Here is a 24,103-nt window from a genome sequence, read left to right as displayed (position 1 = left end):
ATGTAAAATCCAGCAGGTTGGCTTACCAAAGTTGATAACTCGATCAACTTAGTACATCCAGCCTGCCCATACATGGCTCGGATCTCAGCTGCTTCCTGCTGATCTGGCCGAAGTTCGAACCGTCTTTGGCCGGCTTAAGGGAGGGTTTTAACTCCTGTAAGGTTCATTTTTGCCATCTGTGTGGCATTGGGCAGTGTTCCCTTCACTTACTGTCCCAAAGCCAAAACAGGAAGTGAGAGAAAATTTCTCTAAAGTGAGGCAATCCCCGGTTGTCACCAGGGCCATCAGAACTAGGGTCCCCATTGAAAGATATCTGGGGACAACCCAGTATTTGGGATGACCGTTTACTTTCATTGATAATGCTAAACGGGATGGATAGAGAGTGTGATTCTCCTTAACGTGCACAGACTGCAATCTGACAGGTGTTCTAATCCAGTGGTTGTCAACCTCAGTCTGCAAGTACCCCCAACAGGCCATGTTTTGGGAATTTCTCTTAGATAAAAAAGACTGTCCAAAATACCAAGCCATTGACTCTGATTTAAAGCACCTGTGCAAGATAAGGGAAAACCTGCAAACATGGCCTGGTGGGGGTACTTGAGGACTGAGGTTGAGAACCACTGTTCTAATTCATCTCCACTCTATCCAAAACTAAACAAAAGGTTTTGCCTTCAGTTATATTCTAAAATACAGTGACAGTAATGTGAATAAAGTATCCACATGTGAGGAGCTGCAAAATATAATTTTAATCCTATGTGCTTTTAAAACACATTACAGTGTAATTTAATTACCCCCAAAAAATGGCCAAATGGACCGTTTAATAGTTTATACAAAATTAAGAATCCTTCTTATGTAGTTTTAGAATGTAATTAATATAAAGTCAAGTCTAGTGCTGTACAGCTAATTCTCAGATATATTTAGAATGTTTGATTCTGTTAATGGTTCAGCTAGTGGTTTCTTTAATAGTATAAATAAAAACTAGAAAACTATTGAGATTAAGTCATTTTAATAGAGTTCTGAATACTTGAAGGCTTTGTGTACATAGTCATACATAAATGCATACCTTGTCCAAAGCGCTGTTATAGTTACTGAAAGATAAGTAATGTGGTAAGTCAGGGTGCCCATCTCTTTTCTGATATACAGCACTGCCTGTACACTTCATATTATGGTTTTCTTACCTGTTATGGGTGCAGGAAAATAAGATGAGGAGTGTGTCAATTCAGTTAACATATATAACAAACTTAAAAGACATGTTTTATGTCCAGATATAGATGTAAAAAGCTGTAGCAGTAAGGAAGGAGGTCCATGGAGATTACCTTACTAATCAAATTGCTAATGAAACTATTCTTAAATTGTTAGTTCACCTTTACAGAAAGAATGCAAAGGTGAACTAACATGGTACACCCTCCCCAGTCCCCACCCACGGGGGTTTCAAATCTCCGGACTGCTGGACTGGCTGCGCTGGCACTGACAGCTCATTATGGCCTGTAGTTAAGTACAATAGGAATCAGGGGTTGAGGGATAGGTAGCGTGTACTGTGTCATATGACGTCCAGTCAGGATAACTTAACCACTTTGCGCACGTCATATTGCTATATGGGAAGTGGTTAAGAAAGGTTCCAGTTGTTGACCAAATCTTTGCTTAATATTATGTTTTGTGGTGCATGAATGATTGCTACTTAAAGGACTTTGGCTATAATTCTCCTATGGATCACAGGAGTGCCGTTTCTCCTCCACCTCTGTCACCTGTTTTCAGCTAACAGCGGGCTAAAGCCCAGTGTCAGCTGACGTCACTCAGCTAGTCCAGGCTCGGGAAAGATTTTGACTTTGCAGTCGGGATCCACCCAGAGGCCTGGACCGGCAGCATGCTGCTGAGAGCCTGAGCTAGCCTTTCCCACCTCCTCCAAAGTCCAGCGCTCCAGTGAGTGAGAACTGAGTGATCAGCAGTGGAGAGCCAGTGGGGGACACTGCAACTGGGATCTCTGCTGCAGCCATCCAGGTGAGTATGATTTATATTTTTTGCTATTCCCTTACTTCTCACTTAAATCCCAACTTCTGCCAAAAATGTACTCTTTTTGATAGACTTGGGAATAGTAAATTCTTCTGTTCAATTGGTATTGCTTTCAGTGAACCTGCTGGGAAGAGAAATAAAGAGCAGGCAGTTGTCAGTGGAACAAGAAAACCCAGACAGTGACAGCCAGCGTTGAACGTTCCCTACTTTCTAAAATAACTTTTTTTGTTTCTTGTTGCGGTCTGTCATCTTAATGAGGCATTTTCCTAAAACCACACATGCTCGGAAACAAAAAAATACATTACAATACAATTACATCACTTCCGAAGTTGTATTCTGTCATATGACAATTTTTGTAACTTTAGTAACTTCTTCCTTTTCGATATGAAACTAGCATGCAAAAAAACCCGGAACAATCATTCATATGATATTCTCATCGTGTGTACGAGGCTTAAGATTTTCTGTCCAGACAGAAACTGAGGGAAGGCTCCCCAATAAGGACATAGACCACAAATAAAAACCTGAAAAAGATTTATGCCCTGCCAAGTCAAAAAAAATAGAAAGTCTTGGCTGAATTTTGGCTTTATCTACAAAATTATTAATGTTTTTGTGCTAGATATACCTGCTGTGATGCAGCAGCATTATGGAATTTTTTTGTGTTTAACCCCTTCTTTACTCTGCTCACATTGCTATGCTAGTCAGCATTAGACACGATTCCATATAGAATTTACCAGTGCCTGTTATAACAGTGTGAGCTGTGATGGAAGGACATTTACTCAAAACCTCACACTCCTTAGGCAAATATGATAGTATCATCATTCAACTGAATAGAGTTTTGAGTAACATTTTAATTAATTCCTTGTTATTGAAGACAAGTCACTAAAGCTGGCCATACATTGATCAAAATTCGTCCAGTTCGGGAGGGACTGGTGATTTTCAGTACATGTATTGCCACATGTGGATGAACAGAAGTCAGTCTAGCAGCCGACTTCTGTTCAACCACCCTGTTGGAAAAAAGCTGTTCAACCAGCACAGCAGGCTATAGACTGCAGTGCTGATCTATGTATTCTGACGGCACAGAAGTCTCCCTGCATGTCAGAATACGACACGGCTGGGAGGATTCTTTAATCTACCTTGAATGTGTGAATGGGGGAATCGGGTCAGTTTGAATGAAAAACTGACCCATGTATGCCCTGCATAACATATTCATATTTAGGTTTACTTTTCCCCATGCTATTGTGTGTTGTGTGAAATGTGTGTAAGCATTAATGTGCTTAGAGTAGAATGCATAATTTGCCATATTGTAAACATCACCAAAATGAATGTAGCCAGCCTGGGCGGTAAATTAACACGAACAAAAACCTGTTCTCATTTAAAGTATACTTCCTACTAAGCTTGAATTAAATGATTTATTGGCTCCAACATATTGTGTGTATTTAGTAGCTATATATCAATTTATAACCTGTATTGAGTAGTCGAAAAATAATTATAACACAAAACGACAATAAATAGATTGTCAAAAAAAATTTCCTTTGAGCACAATGTGTTCACAGCTGTATTTCATAAAGAATAAATTTCATTTTATTTCCAAATACTCTAAACTTTATTCCAAACACCAGTTCAAATAGCATACAGTCAGAAATTAACTTCCTTTATCTGACTGCAATAACAGAAATCTGATGGGCTGGTATGGGTAAAATATTTGTTCATATATCTTCACTGATATTTGCATGACATTATTATTGAATAAGCCCCTCTACTCTATTTTAGGTTTGGTTTATGCATGTAATTCTAGTTATTGTGATTATTTTATAGAATGTAATAAGCCAACTAAATTATTTTTTAGGGAATTATAATTAACCTTAGAAATCACCAATAAATTTAGGTGTGAAGAACACTACATTCCCGTTGAAACCACAATTGTACATGAGATTTACAGTAATATATACATGTATTGATCTGTATAGATTCTCTTCTCTAATCACATTTTTCTCCCATTTTCTTTATAAATAAAAGCCTGAAAATTTGCTCTTAGCTAGCAAATCAAAAGGTGCAGCAGTAAAACTTGCAGACTTTGGCCTAGCTATTGAAGTTCAAGGAGACCAGCAAGCATGGTTTGGTGAGTATTTGCATTTTGTTTTACTGATTCAAGTTCAGTCAATATTTTTTGTCTGTTGAGCTGCCCACAGGCCATAAGCAAATTAAAGGGTGGGAATAACGCAGACACTTGGGTATGAGAAATATGCTTGGTTATGTGGTCAGGTATTAGCCTGACTCATCCAGGGCCCAGTGACATATGATGTTTTAAAAGAGAAAGTGGTATATACATTAAAACCACATTCTTTTACTAAAGATCTTCTTGTGCAGACAGCATATTTTTGTTTGTTTTTCTTTATTAGTGAATGCTTTTAGAAGTGTGGTAATCAGTAGCAGACTGTGGTTTTGGGGGCCTCTAGCAAAGCACATTGACACTAAATGTCCAAATACCTCTTACCCAACCAGGCCTACTTGTCAGCCTGCTGCTCCTGTAAAGGAAATGACAACCAGATTCTGATGTGTTCTACGTCATGTGATATGTGGATACTTAATTGCATGAGGCAGAAAAATGTGCGTAATGTTTCCCCAAAACTTAAATAAGGTACCACGCTGACAAATAAGTTTAAGTAAGGAGGCTGTATTATGTCAAATTCATAATGAAGTATATATATATATCTGTTGCCGGCTCGTGCCCTGGATGCTTAGGTAATACAGCTCCAGAGTCTGAAACTACACTACTGGCAATGCAGCTTTGCATCTGAAACTGCTGTTAGAGTCCCTATACACTGGTTACTTATAGAGGCGTTTAGCATTTTTTTAGTGTCTTTAGAAGAAGCTAATGTTATCCTATTTGTTCATGCACATTAGGTAGTCTAGAAGTGTTTTTAAGCTCAGCATTTAGAGGCAGAAAAAAAACCCTTTGTTTTGCATTTTTGAGAGCATTTTTTCTGACAGAAAAAAAACGCTAAACATTCCTAACGCCGATGCCCGGCTTTTTTAGTTTCCTAATGTTTTGATGTAAAAACGCTTATAATGCTCCTAAACACTGCTACAAGCTGCTCAACAAGGGCACAATAATACTAAATATGAGCTTTTTTTATACAGTGTTTTCTGGCAAGGTAACAGGCTTTTCTTTTTTTTTAAGCCAGTGTGCATGGACAGTTCATAGTTCAGCTAACAGACGTAATAGTTAGCACTAGGTCAACTTTTTGAATTCCATTCTTGCCTTGTCAGAAATTGTGGATATCCTGTGCTAGTATCTGCTCCAACATCCACCTGTTCTTACACCAAATATAAGCAGACTAGTTTTCATCCTGAAATGAAACATTTCATAAATAATGGCTCCTCACACTTAACTTAAAATGTAGCGATTAGTATCATTGTTTCAATATATATTTGTATACAGTGGAACCTCAGATTGCGAGTAATGCGGTTAACGAGCGTTTTGCAATACGAGCACTGTATTTTTAAAAATCATAACTCAGTTTGCAAGTGTTGGCTTGCAAAACGAGCACGATTCAGGCCAAAGCGGTGTGCAGTACCGCTTTTGGCCTGAGGTGGGGGGGGGGCCAGATCCGAACGTCACGTTCGGAAATGCACAGAAAGGCCCGAGGACAGCACGGCTGACCTTGGCAAATCTTGGGTAGGAAGTCTTTCTGAGGTTTGCCGAGGTCAGCCGAAGTGTCCCTCGGGCCTTTTCGGCCATTGCCAAGGCTCTCCGGCACCCCCCGCCTCTGGCTGCATGCGATATTGCATCCCATTGAAGTCAATGCGGAAAAAATTATTTCCATTTCCATTGACTTCAATGGGAAAACTCGCTTTGATATGCGAGTACTTTGGATTACGAGCATACACCTGGAACAGATTATGCTTGTAATCCGAGGTTCCACTGTATTTCAAATCTACATTTTATATTCTTGTATGGTGCTTTTTTCCAGCAGTCTGACAGAAAAAAACTGTATGGTATGTGTCAATATCGTGTGTTTTTACATACATTGTAACACACACTGCTATGTGACAAAAGCACATACTTGTTTCTCTAAGAACAACATGCGTAGATACTCATAGAAAAAGGTTACCATCCAGCTAGATCATGTATGTTGCCAACATCCCTAGATTGATAGGTGAAAAAAATACCCCCAAATAAGGTTGTGGGACTTTAACGGCAACAGCGTAATGTAAAAACAATTTTATTCCATAGAAAAATTTATATATGTATACAAAACATTAGCATAGTAAATAAACATAACACAGTGAACACAATAAAAAGCTGAAACACAGCTGTACTGATGTGCATTGGATAAAGATGCTTGTAATGTCTTCCACGAAGGCCTACACGTTTCGGGACTGAAACTGACCGTCCCTTCGTCAAGGGCGACTCGTGGGACAAGCTCTTACTGTATGGTGAAATACAAGATTGGAAAAAATATATATAAATAAATACAACATTTTCTATCGCATAATATTGTCATAGCATTGCATAGAGAACATGAAGTCTATGAAACCAAAACAAGAGAAACAGCCTACCCAAATATGACAGTGTTGGAGCACCCATTGCTCAAATCACGGTGGCGGATATGTCAAAACCACCCACGGATCCAAAAACTGGAGCCTGGGTGTGTGTGGTTGGCCCCACTCTGCCCACACTGATCCACCCCCAAAAAAGAAACACCGAATCACGGAGCCCGTCCAAGAGGGTACTGTGTCAGGATGGCACAGACCCAAGTGGATGTCTGAAAGGGATAATAAAAAATATGGTATTCAATTAAAGATTATCTAAGTTAAAAATGTCAGTCCAAGGGTCATAGTCGGCTCAGTAAATAGTATCATACCTGAGTGCTAGAAAGTATACAGTGGTGAATCTAGGGCGAGTAGAAAAAAGGGGCTATATAAAGGGAGTGTGGGGTACCAATTGAATGGTCATTGATTAGCTCGCATGAACATATTGATCTTCACACCAGCAGAGTCTGCAAACAAACAGAGAGAGTGCTGTGTGAGAGAAGGTAAATCAATGTAAAGTAAGTAAAGTGCCTGGACTTATATAAAGCAACAAGGCAAAAGCTTACATACCGGTATAAGGCTCTTTAGTTAGTGGGCGTCAGATCTTGCAGCATCTATGTATGCAAACGGGTCGCCTCTGTTCAGGGCAATGACAGACTGATACTGATCACTGCAGCATTTAAAAGACTGAGAGGGGAGGGGTCGGGCATGACACTGATCTGTAAATTAGCATGGATCACGTCAATTAGCATGGAAGAGGGCAAAGAAAAAGGAACCTCCAGGTGAGAGTGATTTTGCGGCGACACCGCACTCTCTGCGGCATCCCCACATTCTCACTCCAGCCAGGATTAGCCCAGAACTCCTCCCACTCTTCTGTGAGAGGAGACAGAGCGCAGCCAACTGTATCTTAGCAGCCAGGAGCGTCGTAACAATATAAGAGCCGGCTACATAGTAAGACCACAGGATAGGAGGATCATGTCAAGCACAGATGCATCCATGGTTCTCCATGTTTACTATGTGAACATATTAAACAAAAAAGGGGACCTACTGTATATTCAGAGCTTTTGGAAATAGGGGGCAACATGTAAAAGGTGTCAAACAGGACGGGGGGGACCCCGAGCCATCACTGCACGGCGCACCCCACAGGCGTAGATACTCAGACCGTCATCATTGACTTCCAAGCTTCCGTGGTGGATTATAAATAAATTTAGCCAAAATTGGTAGCAGCAATTTTACTCATTTACTTATTTTGGTACATTTTAAAGGCAGGTGGGACTTTTTTTTATATACTCTTTAGATATTGCAATCCCGTATTATGACATTACAGTGCCCTTCACTGTGTGCTAGCTAGCAGTGTTATTTTATGCAGCTGTGGAATAATCACATAGCTGTAGCTTAAAATTCCCGTTTAACTGAGATAGGCAGTCTTCACAAACTCTCCCTATCCTCTGTTCCTTGCATGCTGGTTGTAAGCCAGAAGCCAATGAGTCATCTTGTGTGCATATTTACCATTCAGCAAACTCATTTGGCAGGCAGCACTTTATAAACTTTGCCTGAATGTGAATTGAATGATCTCAGTATTGTTACTTTCAAAAGCACTTTTTATCCCTTTACCACTGACACCTGTGTACTTTTCTAAAAAGTGGAAGATGGAAATAATGCATAGTAATACATTTCATCTTGGTCATAATCAGAGTGGTTATCTAATATACATAAGTCTGGGGTAAGGGAATTGCAGAAAAGTAGATACTTATCGGCTTTAATGCTATGGTATGATGGCTGAACTATAGGTTGTGTTTTGTATTGTGTAAAGTGAAAAAATACAGGACCCCAGTATGTTAACTATACCAAAAGATAACATGCAGTTATACAAGGAAGGCAACCCAATTAAAAGCACTAATTGTGTTAATCCCCCTCCCCCTGTGTCACGAGCCTGAGCGGAGACTGAAATGACGAGGTTGGCCTCTCTTGTATCTCCAGCCCAGGCCCCACTGGAAGTGAAACAGAGGGCGTCAAGGGACAGGAAGAACATGAGTGCTTGCAGATGTAGGTCAGGGAACTTGCAGCAGGAGATTCGATTCCAAGGCAGCAGGAGAATCATCAGATCTGGAACTGTAGCCATGCACAGCAGTTTAGCTTAGGTTAAGGTAGCACTCCACTTGCGCTGCAGGGCCAGGGTGTGTGGCTGGTCAGAGCTCTCAGCAGACTTGCAGCAGGAACGTTCAGCGTGGTGCAGAACTGCAGCAGCAGACAGCCGGGCAGACACTCAAGCAGGGCGGTAAGTCTGGGTCAGAGGCAGGAACATGGTCATCGGATAGCCAGGGTCATCAACAGGTGGACAATGAGGTACCAAATCAGGAGTAGAGCCAAAGTCAGGAATGAGCCGGGTCAGAAACTAATTTCAAGACAGAAGAGGAATCCGATATCAGGTCAGGAGTAAGCCAGGTCAGCAACCAAGGGAACACAGTTGAGGTACACAGGACACAGGGAAAGCTGAAGACCAGTCAGCATAGAGCATAGGCAGAAGCATCCTTAAATAGCCCCTCTGGCGCCAAGAAACATTGTGCACGCGCCCGTTGGCGTGCGCGTCTTCATGCGCGCATGTGCATTCCTGTTGGCCATTCTGTGAACATTCATTCTGACATGCACATTTCTATTAGCCAAACGTCTTCTGAAATGCACATTTCTATTAGCCAAATAGCTGGTTGGTATTCTCATGCACTGGACGTTTTTACAGTTGCTTTTAGGGCCATTTTCCTGCCTCTAAACTCCCCTGCGTGTTGATATATGTCAATGTGCACCTAGGCTTTTAGCAGCGTTTAGTGGCAGGAGAATTGAGGCAGGACACAAAAAAAACGCTGCCAGAGTGTCCAGGAGCACGATGTGCGTTTAGCACTTCAGTATTTATTTATTTTAATAGCCAGAATAAATTCATGTTCTGACCAATGAAATAAAGGTCCAAACGCTGCTCAACTCTGCTAAACGGGTTTAAAAAAAGCAGCTTAGGTGAGTTTTTAACACCGAAACAGCGTTTTACAAAAAAAAAGTGTGTATGAGGCCTTATGAGCAGCCTGCAAAAATGTTATTCTTTATTACCTATTCTCACTGCCAGTACATTGTGGAGTTTATGTTATTGACAATCTACTTGTAGAATGCAGAAGCTATACTAGAAAAATAGATAATTTACTAGATTGTTGTTCATTAGGAACCCACATGATCTTTCAAAAAATACCTTAAATTCGTAGAAAACTCTCAAAAACACTAATGCCCCGTACACATGGTCGGATTTTCCGACGGAAAATGTGTGATAGGACCTTGTTGTCGGAAATTCCGACCGTGTGTAGGCTCCATCACACATTTTCCATCGGATTTTCCGACACACAAAGTTTGAGAGCAGGATATAAAATTTTCCGACAACAAAATCCGTTGTCGGAAATTCCGATCGTGTGTACACAAATCCGACGGACAAAGTGCCACGCATGCTCAGAATAAATAAAGAGATGAAAGCTATTGGCCACTGCCCCGTTTATAGTCCCGATGTACGTGTTTTACGTCACCGCGTTTAGAACGATCGGATTTTCCGACAACTTTGTGTGACCGTGTGTATGCAAGACAAGTTTGAGCCAACATCCGTCGGAAAAAATCCTAGGATTTTGTTGTCGGAATGTCCGAACAAAGTCCGACCGTGTGTACGGGGCATAAAACATTTTAATTACACGCTCATAATTACTAACTGACCACACCAACATAAACAAGTCTTACAAATCCTAGCCAACTTCACATAATCTGTATATATTCTCGTGGACATACTTTTCACACATGTACATATCTAGTAAGTTATATACCTAGCGACATGCTGTATCTGTTTCCAGGTGCAATATACAGCTCATTAATGTAGACCTAAACAGATAATAAAAGATATTAGGGTGGTTAAGAGTTAAGTTTAAGGTTAGGCATTCAGGTTTCATTTAGAGGAGGGATAGGGTTAAGTGTTAAAGAATCAAATGTAAAGTTAAGTGTTGGGGATTACATGTTGATGTGGAAGAAAAGTCTAACACTCACTATACTTAAAATGTTCCCTCCTTCTCCTCCTACCTATCCTGCATAGAAAAAGAGCTGTGTACTTGCCTCCTTTTAATCCACTCTCGTGATCCCGCAGCTCCGGCTCCCCTTTGTTAGTGAAAGGCTGCTGCAGGAGAGAGGAGAAGGTGCCAACAATGGCTGGGTCATTGGAGCCTCATGTCATGGCTCCCAGAATTCACAGCCGCTGTTGACCACTTCCTTACACAGGGGAGCCAGAGCTGCAGGACCAGGTGACCAGATTGGACCGGATTAAAAAAAGGTAAGTTAGCAGATCTTTTTTAAACAGGGTATGCGGGATAATAGGTAAGAGGAGAGGGAAGGGGATGTTTTTAAGAATAGTTAGTGTTAGATTTTTCTTTTTTCTTTTCAAGGGTAGCTTAGGGTTATGTTTCATGGTAGGGGTGTGGTTTAGGGTTATCTGTAGGAGGTCAGTTAAGATCACGCCAAACAAAGTATTTGGTCTGATGTCCACAAAGTTTCATTTTGATCTTATCAGATCATAGAACTTTCATCTTGATAACTTCAGTCTTCCAGCAAACCATAGGCAAGATGTTATGTGAGTTTTAGTTAACTATTTATTTATTATTTATTTCAGGTACTTATATAGCGCCGTCAATTTATGCAGCGCTTTACATATACATTGTACATTCACATCAGCCCCTACCCTCAAGGAGATTACAATCTAAGGTCCCTAACTCACATTCATACATACTAGGGACAATTTAGACAGGATCCAATTAACCTACCAGCATGTCTTTGGAGTGTGAAACCCACGCAGGCACAGGGAGAACATGCAAACTCCAGGCAGGTAGTGTCGTGGTCGGGATTCGAACCAGCAACCCTTTGTACTGCTAGGCGAAAGTGCTACCACTACACCACTGTGCTGCAAATTCTTTTTGAAACTCTTTGTTACAATTTGTCCTTTCCACACTATTGCTACTATTCATTTATTTTGCCTTGAAAATATGTATTTGGCACATTTAGAAGTTTTTCATTTTTATTGTTCCATAGGCTTTGCTGGAACCCCAGGTTACCTGTCTCCAGAAGTTTTACGAAAAGACCCCTATGGGAAACCTGTGGATATGTGGGCATGTGGTAAGCCATTATTTGTTGCAAGATTGTTTTCCAAATACTACAAAGTTATGCTTGCAAATAGATCAAATCTACATAACATCTGATGAGTAAACCAAACATTCAGTATAATATAATGTCTGTTCTAGTTCGCCTTTGATCATTAGCAATTGTATTATATAAGTCTAAGTATGAAAAAACATTTAACGTGGGAAAAAAATAAGACAATTTTGTGGTCATGTGTATAATAATATAGATATTTGAGTAAAATGGAATTAAAGTTCAGTGGACCGTTCCTTGTGGATCCATTTGTTGTTAGTTTCCTCTCAGACTTCCAGAACTTTTTGGTTCCTTATACAGTATTTAGTAAAAAGCTGATGGTAAAAAGTTCATACTTTGTAATGCAAACATGCTAATATTGCAAGTTAAAAGAAAAAAGCTGCCGGATCTAGGATTCTCTGATTCTCACAAGACAGTGATCCCCCCTCTTCCCTCTGATCTTTGCGTTATTCAAGGAACCACTTGCCAAACATATGAGATCTAATCCCAATATTTGTTGATGATGCCATTCTGATGCTCACCAACCCTTATAATTCCCTGTACACTATACAATCTAAATTTAGTGAGGACTGTTGCTACAAACTCAATGCAAATAAGTCACAGGTACTAGGCCTCTGTCTGGGCTAGTGAAGTTATTACGTTGTTTTGTATAGAGCTTCTGTCCTCGGCTTCACAGGTATTTGATCTTAAATACAGAAAAGTTCTATCCTCTTTACCCCCAAGAACGCCATAGCCTACAAAATTGTGAGCATTCTAGAGCTGGCAGAATAATGATTTTCAAAATGATCAAAACTCCCCAAATTGCTCTATTTATTTAGAACAATTGTATTCCTCTACCAGCCTCATTTTCTCTTCATTACAAAAGACAATCATCCCTTACATTTGCGTTGTTAACTGACCTAGGTGTCCCTTTTCCACCAAATATAATGAAAGGATGGGACTCTCCGTCTACTACATAGCTTCAACAGTAGGTCAAATACAGTGCTGGTGAAACCCTTCTAGTGGTAAATCTGGTCATATACAGACTCCTCCTTAATTCCTGAACATGATCCTCAACTGCTTCTTCTGGCCATTAAACAAGGCCTTCCCATTTCCCATCCATCAAAGCAACCCTCAGAGTGTGGGGCGACATTTAAATTTGCAACTATCCATCCCAACCTACTTATGCTTGTCCATTCAATGGACCACCTCAAGTTCTTTATCCCCAATCTTGGTTTAACTTCCTGTAAACTTCATGATATCATCACAATCAAACAACTACTTTCCTCTCAAGGTGTTAAATCTTTTTTTTTTTTTTTTTGTCATTCAATTTTTATTAGAAGAGACTGCAATAGTAAATAGTAAAACTCTTGCAAAAAAATACAAATAAATTAATTGTAAAGTATATATAACACAGATCACTAATATCTCAAATAAGATTTAATATGTTATTTCAAAAGCATTTCAAAAGCAATTTTTCAATATCTTTATATCTGTAGCTTTTTTTTTTAATCATTAAAGAATTTTTATTGAAATTTCCATACAAATAACAGAAAAAACAGGCAGCTGGTTTTGGCATACAACAATCAGTTATAGCAGTAAAACATTTACATACTAATCTCAATCAAAGTAATGGACAGTAGTCATACAGATGATCAAATAAAGCATACATAAACAGTATAGTAACATCCCTGTTTACCCCATTGGGTTCTAACTGTAAACAGGCGCTAACTAATATAATGACAACATTATCATGGACAATTCAAAAAAATAGAAAAAGAGAGAACTGTGAAGCCTTGATATCACTCATGGAATAATACTGAAATATGGTTTAAGAACTGCAGCTCATGTTTTAGAAGCTCTAGGGTGACTAGTCCATATTTGCCACAATTTCTCAAACTTGACCGTGTTGTAATTTTTATACGCCAACATTAACTCATATTGAGCTTGTGTATTCAATCTTATAACAACATCAGATAAATTCGGTGCTTCGTTAGATTTCTATAGTTTTGTTATAGTCAGCCTTGCTGCTATTAATACATTTGCTACTACTGTTCTATATTCTACAGAGTAAAGATCCAGATTTATTCCTAAAAGGGCCATTGCGGGAGTATGGGGAAGTAAATTACCAGTGAGGTTAGCAATAAATGTCGAAACTGATTTCCAAAAACTACTAAGATTTTTGTAATTCCATAAAATATGATAAAGGGAACCAGTTTGTTCATTGCATCACCAGCAAGTTGGGGAGAGTGATGGGTAGATTTTGGAAAGTTTATATGGTGTAAGGTACCATCTGTTTAATATCTTTTGGGCATTATGCCAATGTTCAACGCAGGATGATGCCTTAGTGCTCAGAATTATGGCCTTATTCCATTGTTGCCAAGAAATAGGTAAGGAAAGATCCTTTTCCCATTTCAGCATATTATTGGTTTTAACAGATTTAGGGAATTCTGAGAAAAGTTTGTAAAATAAGGATATTCCTTTCTTATCACAAGAGTATTTGTTCAGTATGAACTTCCAGATTATTGATGGGATATTCATGCTCGATTCTGGTTCAAGTTTCTTTAATCTTTCAAAATGTCTAAGTTTTTTTAACACCAACTCTTTATAGTCTAGGGGTAGGTTGACATAGTAATTAAACCCCTGTGAAATCCAATTATTCAATGAGATACAGGCTCTACAGTAGTCCAGCACTCTTAAGGGCACAGGGATTTTAATTAGTTCACCTAGTTCTTTTGATCTAGATAATATGTGTTTCCAAGCTATCAACGTGGATTTAACAGTGATGAGTTTTGGTATTATGACTTTAGGAAGCAAAGCATACGCTATAGCTAATGCACACATGTCATTGCCCTTAGTGACTTCTTTTTCAATATTTACCCAAAGTTTCTTGTCTGAATTAGAAAACCAAAATTTCATTTGATCAAGGAGTGATGCATAGTAATATTGTCGAATATCTGGGAGACCCATTCCACCTTTATTCTTAGTAGTGGTAAGAATTGAGAGAGCTACTCTATGTTTTTTATCATTCCAAATACATTTTTTAAGTTTTAGATTCACCTGGTTGAAAAATGTATTGTTCACCTGGATGGGGAGCGAGCGGAAATAATAAAGAATTTTAGGAAGGGTCTGCATTTTAAAAGCCACTATTTTCCCTACCCAGGAGAGTTGTGTTTTATGGAAAGATTGGAGATCCTTATTTATATTTTCTAGTAGTTTAATTTTTAAGGGTCATGTAGCTTTTTTGGGATATATTTATAGGCAGGACATGACATTTGTTGCTATTAATTTTGTAGTATGAGATTTTCCCAAAGGATTCTAATATATTTTGCACATTGGTGAGAGAGGTTTCAGGATTGGATAAGGAAAGTATTATATAATCAGCGAATAATCCTAATTTGTGTTCAATATTGCCCACTTTAATACCTGTAATTGATTCATTAGAACGGATTAGTTCTGCCAAAGGTTCTATTGCCAATGAAAATATTATAGGCGGAAGAGGGCAGCCCTGTCTTCTGCCATTAGAAAGGTCAAAGCTTTTGGACAAATTTCCTGAAGTGAATACTTTAGCAGAGGGCTTTGTATAGAGGGACATTATGGCTGAATGAATGAAACCTGTAAATCCGAATTTCATAAGTGTTGCTGATAGATAGCCCCAATGAACTCTATCGAATGCCTTCTCTGCATCTAAAGCAAGAAGCAGAGAAGGCACTCCACTATTCTCCACTTGTTGAATCAAATTAATCATACGCCTTGTTCCATCAGGGGCCTGCCGACCTTTAACAAAGCCCACTTGATCCAATCCGATAAGATAGGGAGTAATTTCCAACAGTCTACTAGCTAGTATTTTAGCATAAATTTTAATGGCGGAGTTTAATAATGATATTGGCCTATAATTGGCCGGTGAAGTAGTATCTTTCCCAGGTTTCAGTATTGTTATTATAATAGCTTCCAACATTTCCTTTGAGAAATTATTACTACTAGAGGCTGTAAAATTGTACAATTTAATCAGGTGGGGTAATAAAGTAGTGGCAAATGTTTTATAATATTCACCAGAGAGGCCGTCGACACCTGGTGCCTTATTAATTGGGATGTCTGTAATGGCCTTTGATATTTCCTGTTCTGTAATCGGCTTATTTCGATTATCAAGGGTAGCAGCATCAATCTTTGGGAGCTTGATATTATCTAGAATTTTTGTTATGTCCTCCGGTGAAGGTTGGGGAGTATTCTAATCCTCCTTTAGATTATAGAGGAGTCCATAATAATCTGAGAAGTTGTCCGCTATATCTTTGGGATTGTAAATGACCCTTCCATTGTCATGATGGACCATTTTGTGAATTCTACCTTTGATTTGTTGTTTTCAAAGTTGGGAGGCTAACAACTTCCCTGCTCTGTTACCTTGTGAATAAAAGTTAAGTTTTAGTTTCTTAAAATAATCGTGGTTAGTTACTAGAGTAGCTCTTAATTCCTTTCTACAGTTATTAAGTTGGTGTAACAACTGTGGGTCATTAGGTCGCTTTTTATGATCTTTTTCTAGGGTTTTAATATTGCTCATTAGTTTATCTATAGTGGTAGAGTTCCTCGTTTTTCTCCCTAGAGGCTAGTTGAATTAGCAAACCTCTAATGTAGGCTTTGTGGGCACACCAAAGAATAGTGCTCGACACAGAATCGTTATCATTTACCATAAAGAACTCCTGTAGCTTTTCTTTCATCAGAGACATGTGCTTCTCTTGTGATAAAATATAAGTACTTTTTCTCCATAGAAATGTGTTGTTGCATTGCTGACCACCTGTATTTCTAATGTAATTGGTGCATGGTCTGACCAGGTAATATTATGAATTTTGGCGTCTATTGTTTTTTGTAAGAGTGTTTTGTCTGTGATGAAAAAATCTATTCTTGAGTAGATTTTATGTGCATTGGAAAAGAATGTATAATCCTTTTCAGTGGAGTGAAGACACCTCCAGGGTTCATACAGGTCTTCTTGAAAAAAAAAAATCACTTAGTCCCAATCTGATGGTGTGGTTCTTCTTGGTCGTATAAATATTTGGTTCCATAGAGGCATTAAAGTCACCACAAATGATGTTACCTTTTTGGATTTTACGTATTTTTTTCAATATTTTCCGCAAGAATCGGTGAGGATGGTGTTGGGTGCATAGACATTGGCAGTTGTATATGTTATGTTGTCTATGGTAGCCACTAATATAATAAATCTTCCGTGGTCGTCTGTTTGTAAATCCAGCATCTTAAATGTTACGGTGTCTCTTACTGCAATTATTACTCCTTGTTTCTTTTTGTGATTGTCTGAGTGGAAAATATGTGGATATTTGTTGTGAGTGAACAGCGGAATGTTGGAGAGAGCCATAAGTCCATGTAGGTGAAGCAAAACCAACTTCTTAACACAACTGAAGAAAAACTGTAAAAAACAAAAAACTGTAAAAACAAGGAGGAGTTGTAAACAAGGAGGAGTGTACTATTATGTTAGTACTTGCAGTTGGGGGAAAAGTAAATCTTTGGGAAAGGTGTTAAATCTTTTGATCCCCTCCACAGAGAATTTTCAGTCCCTGCTTCTGGCTACTTCCATCACTTCTTCTCTAAACGCACAGTGGACCACCTTCTGTATCCTATGTATGTACAGATTGTTGTTATTCGATATGCTAAAGACTTTAAGTGAGAAAATTAGCTGGATCTTGAATATACAGTATCATCAACCTTGGAAAATAGCAATATCCTGCACTTATATAGAGCATCTTAATGCACGAACCATTGAGAAGTTTCAAAAAATAATACATACTGTACATGGTACCTTACCTTTTACAAAATCTTGAAATTAGATCACTCACGTCCCTCGAAGGCAGGGGCCTCAAACTAGTGGCCCTCCAGCTGTTGCAGAGCTACAATTCCCATGAGGCATTGCAAGGCTGACAGTTACAAGCATGACTCCCATAGCCAGAGGCATGATGGGATTTGTAGTTCCGCAACGGCTGGAGGGACGCTAGTTTGAAATCCCTGCTCTAAGGGCTTGAGAAAGTACAGAGAGATGGGTTCTCTCTACCATATATTCTGCTTCTGCAAATCCCTTTGCTCTTACTGGAACAAAATTTTATCCCTGATCTCTGATATTACAGGTACTCTTGAGAAACTTTCTCCGGCACTTACCTTACTACATTCGGAAATTGAACATTTTCCCTCTTCATACAGAACTTTTGTAACTCACCTCTTGCTAGCTGATAAACTGAAAAACACTAGATTGTGGGATTCTGCACAACAACCAAGCTTCCTCAACACCTTTAAAGATCTTACTATTTAACACAGCATTATACATCTGTTCTTGACACGCTTGAAGCCACTTGTTAACATTGTATGTCTACTCGGTCTGCACCCTGTAACCTGTGATTTGTTTATTATATTTCTGTACCAGCAGTGGCATTAACTATAGTTACATAGTTACATAGTAGGTGAGGTTGAAAAAAGACACAAGTCCATCAAGTCCAACCCATGTGTGTGACCGCATGTCAGCACTACACCATATATCCCTGTATGTTGCGGTCATTCAGGTGCTTATCTAATAGTTTCTTGAAGCTATCAATGCTCCCCGCTGAGACCACCGCCTGTGGAAGGGAATTCCACATCCTTGCCGCTCTTACAGTAAAGAACCCTCTACGTAGTTTAAGGTTAAACCTCTTTTCTTCTAATTTTAATGAGTGGCCGCGAGTCTTCTGCGAAAAAGTTTTATTTCTATTGTAGGGTCACCAGTATGGTATTTGTATATTGAAATCATATCCCCTCTCAAGCGTCTCTTCTCTAGAGAGAATAAGTTCAGTGCTCGCAACCTTTCCTCATAACTAAGATCCTCCAGACCCTTTATTAGTTTGTTGCCCTTCTTTGTACTCGCTCCATTTCCAGTACATCCTTCCTGAGGACTGGTGCCCAGAACTGGACAGCATACTCCAGGTGCGGCCGGACCAGAGTCTTGTAGAGTGGGAGAATTATCGTTTTATCTCTGGAGTTGATCCCCTTTTTAATGCATGCCAATATTTGCTTTGTTAGCAGCAGCTTGGCATTGCATGCCATTGCTGAGCCTATCATCTACTAGGACTCCCAGGTCCTTTTCCATCCTAGATTCTCCCAGAGGTTCTTCCCCCAGTGTATAGATTGCATTCATATTTTTGCCACCCAAATGCATTATTTTACATTTTTCTACTTTGAACCTCATTTGCCATGTAGTTGCCCACCCCATTAATTTGTTCAGATCTTTTTGCAAGGTTTCCACATCCTGCGGAGAAGTTATTGCCCTGCTTAGCTTAGTATCGTCTGCAAATACAGAGATTGAACTGTTTATCCCATCCTCCAGGTCGTTTATGAACAAATTAAATAGGATTGGTTGCAGCACAGAACCCTGGGGAACCCCACTACCCACCCCTGACCATTCCGAGTACTCCCCATTTATCACCACCCTCTGAACTCGCCCTTGTAGCCAGTTTTCAATCCATGTACTCACCCTATGGTCCATGCCAACGAACCTTATTTTGTACAGTAAACGTTTATGGGGAACTGTGTTAAATGCTTTTGCAAAATCCAGATACACCACGTCTACGGGCCTTCCTTTATCTAGATGGCAACTCACCTCCTCATAGAAGGTTAATAGATTGGTTTGGCAAGAACGATTCTTCATGAATCCATGCTGATTACTGCTAATGATACCGTTCTTATTACTAAAATCTTGTATATAGTCCCTTATCATCCCCTCCAAGAGTTTACATACTATTGATGTTAGGCTAACTGGTCTGTAATTCCCAGGGATGTATTTTGGGCCCTTTTTAAATATTGGTGCTACATTGGCTTTTCTCCAATCAGCTGGTACCATTCCAGTCAGTAGACTGTAAAAATTAGGAACAACGGTCTGGCAATCACTTGACTGAGTTCCCCAAGTACCCTCGGATGCAAGCCATCTGGTCCTGGTTATTTATTAATGTTAAGTTTCTCAAGTCTAATTTTAATTCTGTCCTCTGTTAACCACGGAGGTGCTTCCAGTGTTGTGTCATGAGGATAAACACTGCAGTTTTGGTTACTGAAGCCCCCCGATTCACTCGTGAAGACTGAGGAGAATAAATTCAATACCTTCGCCATCTCCCCATCCTTTGTAACCAGATGTCCTTCCTCATTCTTTATGGGGCCAATATGGTCTGTCCTCCCTTTTTTACTGTTTACATACTTAAAGAATTTCTTGGGATTTTTTTTTGCTCTCCTCCGCTATGTGTCTTTCATGTTCAATCTTAGCCGTCCTAATTGCACCCTTACATTTCTTGTTGCATTCTTTATAAAGTCTGAATGCTGAGGATGATCCCTCAACCTTGTATTTTTTTGAAGGCCTTCTCCTTTGCTTTTATATGCATTTTTACATTGGAGTTAAGCCATCCAGGACTTTTGTTCGCTCTTAAATTTATTACCCAATGGGATACATTGGCTAATGCCCTTATTTAATATGCTCTTAAAGCAAACCCATCTCTCCTCCATATTCTTTGTTCCTAATATTTTATCCCAATTTATGCCTTTTAGCAAGGTTTGTACTATCATTATTTAATATGTATGATAACGTTTTGTGACCTCTAATAAAGAACAAGTAAACTATAAAAAAAAAGCAGGAGAGCAAAAGGATAAAGGTGAACATAGAACCCTCTTATTACTAACCCAATCCTGGCAAAAAAAAAGATCCTGCAGAGGGGAATGATTACTTCTTTTCCCTTAGATAAAATTACCACCATTATCACCTCCCACCAATGCTGAGAAGTGGTAATAGAACAGACTTTGTAAGATGGCATATGGATAACATAAAATATGGATGAGGCAGAAGGTAACAGTTTTGCAAGCATGCACAAATTTAAATATGCAATTTCAGAGTGTTTGCATAAAAAGATGATTTAGTTCTGCCTTAAAGAAACATGCTATTCTATGTCTACATCTGAAGTACTGTTCATATAGCCAATATTGTTTCAAGAGCATATCATATAACATTAATACTAAAACCTTGCCTCAGATTTTCATAGTGAAAGCAATAAAGTCAAATGGGGATATGTAGTTTATTTAAAGATCAGCTTGCTTCCTACTGCATAAACACTGGAAAACAAATAACAGTTCTTAGGAATTTCAGTTAATAAAGAGTAAAACACCACATGGATTTGTGTGTTGATGTTATAACCAATATGTTGGTCTTGCTGACAATATCCTTATTATAAGCACACATTATTCTTTCATGTATACCTAAATTAAATCATGTAGTGAAAAGTATATTTTATAATGAAGATTCGAGATAATGTCAGATAGACTTTGATAAAGCCATAGTACAGGGCCGGATTTTGTTTCACTGTAAGAAATATTTGTCATTTATATGTAAAAGCTACTTTTCTTTTTTTTATATATATATATATATATATATATATATATATATATATATATATATATATATATATATATATATATAATCACAAGACACAGTGGTCTTAATATGCATGACTACTTGGTTATACTGCCACCTTCAGGTAAAGGGACACTTGCCAAATAAAGGCAGGAATCCCTGCCCAGGCATACCACCTTCCAGTCCACTAAGCCTGAGTTTTTTCTAGTGTCCTTAGATGATGGATGTGTCTCCCTTTGTCTCTCTGAAGATTTCTGTAGTAGACTTTGCTCCTGTAAATCCTGGCCTGTTCCTTACACCCCATGTGAAGCTCAATCCAGATCAGCACTATGGCCAGCAGGCCAAGAGGGATTGTACCTGGACCCCACATACAGGAACAGGGAAGCCTATAATGTCTGCTGGTCAGTGTAGTGTATCTGGTGACCTCACTAGCAGGATGCTCTACAGGTCTAGTGCGGTGATCCCCTTGGAAGGTAGACGAGTCCCCGAAGGCCCTGCGGGGCATGCTCGCCATGATGAATATTTTTGTGGTATTTGTGCACATTGATGTCATTATACGTGTCTCCATGGGTGCCAATTTCTCTGGTTCGTGGACACAGTTCACTTAAAATGGAGCTCCTGAGCTACAGATTACCGATGGCACCACAGTCTACTAACTCAGCACATTCTGGCTACAGTTCTGCCACTTCTTCATCTCGACACAGGAAGTATTTTGATGTGTGATGATGTGATGTATGTCTACTGAGGGTGAGTGCCCTGCAGGTGTTCTGGCTTAGGCTGACACTCCTTTCAGCTGGGTGGTAGTTTCTTTCTGGGGTCCACAGGCCTTTTTAACCCTCAGCAAGGCATGACCTTGCACAGGCAAGAGGTGGGGTGAAGGTCGAAGGAGTGGGCTCCCAAATTCCTCCTATCAGGTAGGGAAAACCCTTTTGGCCCTGTATTGGCTACCCAAAAGGTCAGATTAGTCCTAAATCCTTGGCCTTATCTGGTATTTACACTATTTGAGTGGGACAATCCTGCACTTCTTATGTGTTAAGGGAGGAATTTTCTTCAGCCATATCTGGGCCACATGATCAGCTCTCAGGGATTTTTTACTAGCTTGGAACGCCTGCGACTTTCCTTCCCTCCTACCCTTTTGTGAGAGGATGAAGCATCTGAAAGAAGAAGAGGTGGACGTTATGGACAAATCCTCCCAGGAGGAATCCCAAAGTCCAAAGTTGTCTCAAACACAGGACAAAGATGGGCTGGTATGCACTAACCTTAAGTTACCGCTGCCGGAATCCTCTGCCCCTGGTTTTGGGTCATGACAGCTGCCAAACAATCCTTTCCAGTGCACCCTTGCAAGAAGTGATGTATGCAGATTGGGTTAAACAATTGATAAGAGGTTAGAGGTCCTCTTTAAGGCTTCCTACTCTGGTAGCGGGTCTGATAGCTGTGGTGGGAGTTTTCAAGGTCCCTGAAGTTTGGGTGAAGTCTTTGCTCAATTTCAGACGTTATCAGACATTGCAGATCCTCCCATTTGACAGCTGCAGTATTCTTTCTGAGAGTATTTCTTTCTTAACTTTCCTGGTGGATGCCTAAAGAGGCAAGACAGCTTTCACAGGTGGGCACTACGTCTGTCCACATGAGAGAGATTGTATGGTTCAAGCGTTGGTCAACAAAACTTCCTTGCAATAAGCAAATTGAGAGGCTGTCCTTTGAGGGCGAATGCTTGCTTGGACCATCCTTGCCATCCAGAAGGTGATGGTGGGAAGAGCACTCTCTTGCCTCTTTAGAAGAAGAAAAAGATGACAGGTCAGAAACTGGTGACACCTTTGAAATCAAGAAATAGTTCCTTTTCATAAGCAGCCAGTCTTGGGCTCTAAACAAAAGCCAAATTCCTGTTCCTTAAGAAGAAATGGACCCCCAAGTCCTCCAGTTCCAGAGGCAATCCTCCTCACAGGAAAAGGGCACTCTAACTTGCACATATGCAGGACATCTATTGGCCTTTGCGTCCACTTGGACTCACAGAAGACTGGGCCTGCAGCATCATGTACAGAAGCTAGAAGTCAGAATCACACTGCTTCCCCCTCCATGTTTTAATCGCTCAAGGTTATCTTCAGAACTACAAAAAAATTATGTTTTTTTTTTCAGCCCTAGAGAGTCTGCTGTCTCAGGGACTCATTTCACCTGTGGCAGCAGATGAGGGGTTTCATAGCTTCTATTCGAACCTGTTCTCAGTTGCCAAGCCAAATAGAGACATCTGGTCTATTCTAGACCTCAAGGGTCTCAATAACTTCCTGAAAGTACAAAAAATCAGGATGGAATCTGCCTGGTTGTTGATTGCTTTACTTCATCAAGGGGACTTGCTCACATTAGTGGATATGAAGGATGCCTATGTACTCTTCCTGATTTTATGGCCCTGCCAGCGGTTTATGCGATTCCCAGTGGCAGATCGCCACTATCAGTTTGTGGCATCGCCCTTTGGCCTCTTCACAGCCCCCAGAGTGTTTACTGAGGTGTTGGTTCTGGCATTGTTGAGAACCCAGGATATCACTATTGCGGGACACTTGGACGACCTGCTTCTCAAGGAACAGTCAGTTCAGAGGCTGATGTCGATTGTCCAGCAGAGGATACGAGTCCTGGAGAGGCTTGGCTGGACACTGATTCTTAAAAAGTCAGCCTTGGTTCTGACACAATGTTTGGAGTACTTAGGCTTAGAATTCAACACGGCATGGGTGAAAGTACCGCTTACAGAGGATAAATGCCTGTCTTTCCAAACCCTGTTTCTGTCCCTTACGTGTCCCTGAAGTCATTGGGAAGTCTCTCCTTTTGGGCCTGCATGAAGGTGCTGGAGAAGATGGTAGTCGACTCACCTTTGATACAGTCCCCTATGCCCATTTTCACTCCAGAGCTCTATATCTCAATATCTTGTTGGTGTAGAACAAGCATTATGAGTCCTTGATCTGCCTATGC

At 39.9% G+C, this 24,103-nt stretch overlaps 1 protein-coding gene across 10 annotated transcripts in view; it reads left to right on the top strand.

Moving 5' to 3' along the window:
• Positions 1-24,103, top strand: part of CAMK2D (calcium/calmodulin dependent protein kinase II delta) — a 381,486-nt gene that overhangs the window by 222,287 nt on the left and 135,096 nt on the right. For all 10 annotated transcript variants that reach the window (XM_073603037.1, XM_073603064.1, XM_073603019.1 and 7 more), the window contains exons 7-8: positions 4,024-4,126; positions 11,638-11,721. In XM_073603037.1, coding sequence (XP_073459138.1) covers positions 4,024-4,126; positions 11,638-11,721 — 187 coding nt within the window. The remainder of the gene's footprint in view (positions 1-4,023; positions 4,127-11,637; positions 11,722-24,103) is intronic.

This window comes from Aquarana catesbeiana, linkage group LG01 (assembly GCF_042186555.1).
Source record: "Aquarana catesbeiana isolate 2022-GZ linkage group LG01, ASM4218655v1, whole genome shotgun sequence".
NCBI classification, from domain to species: Eukaryota; Metazoa; Chordata; class Amphibia; order Anura; family Ranidae; genus Aquarana; species Aquarana catesbeiana.
This window is presented reverse-complemented; position numbering and strand designations above follow the sequence as displayed.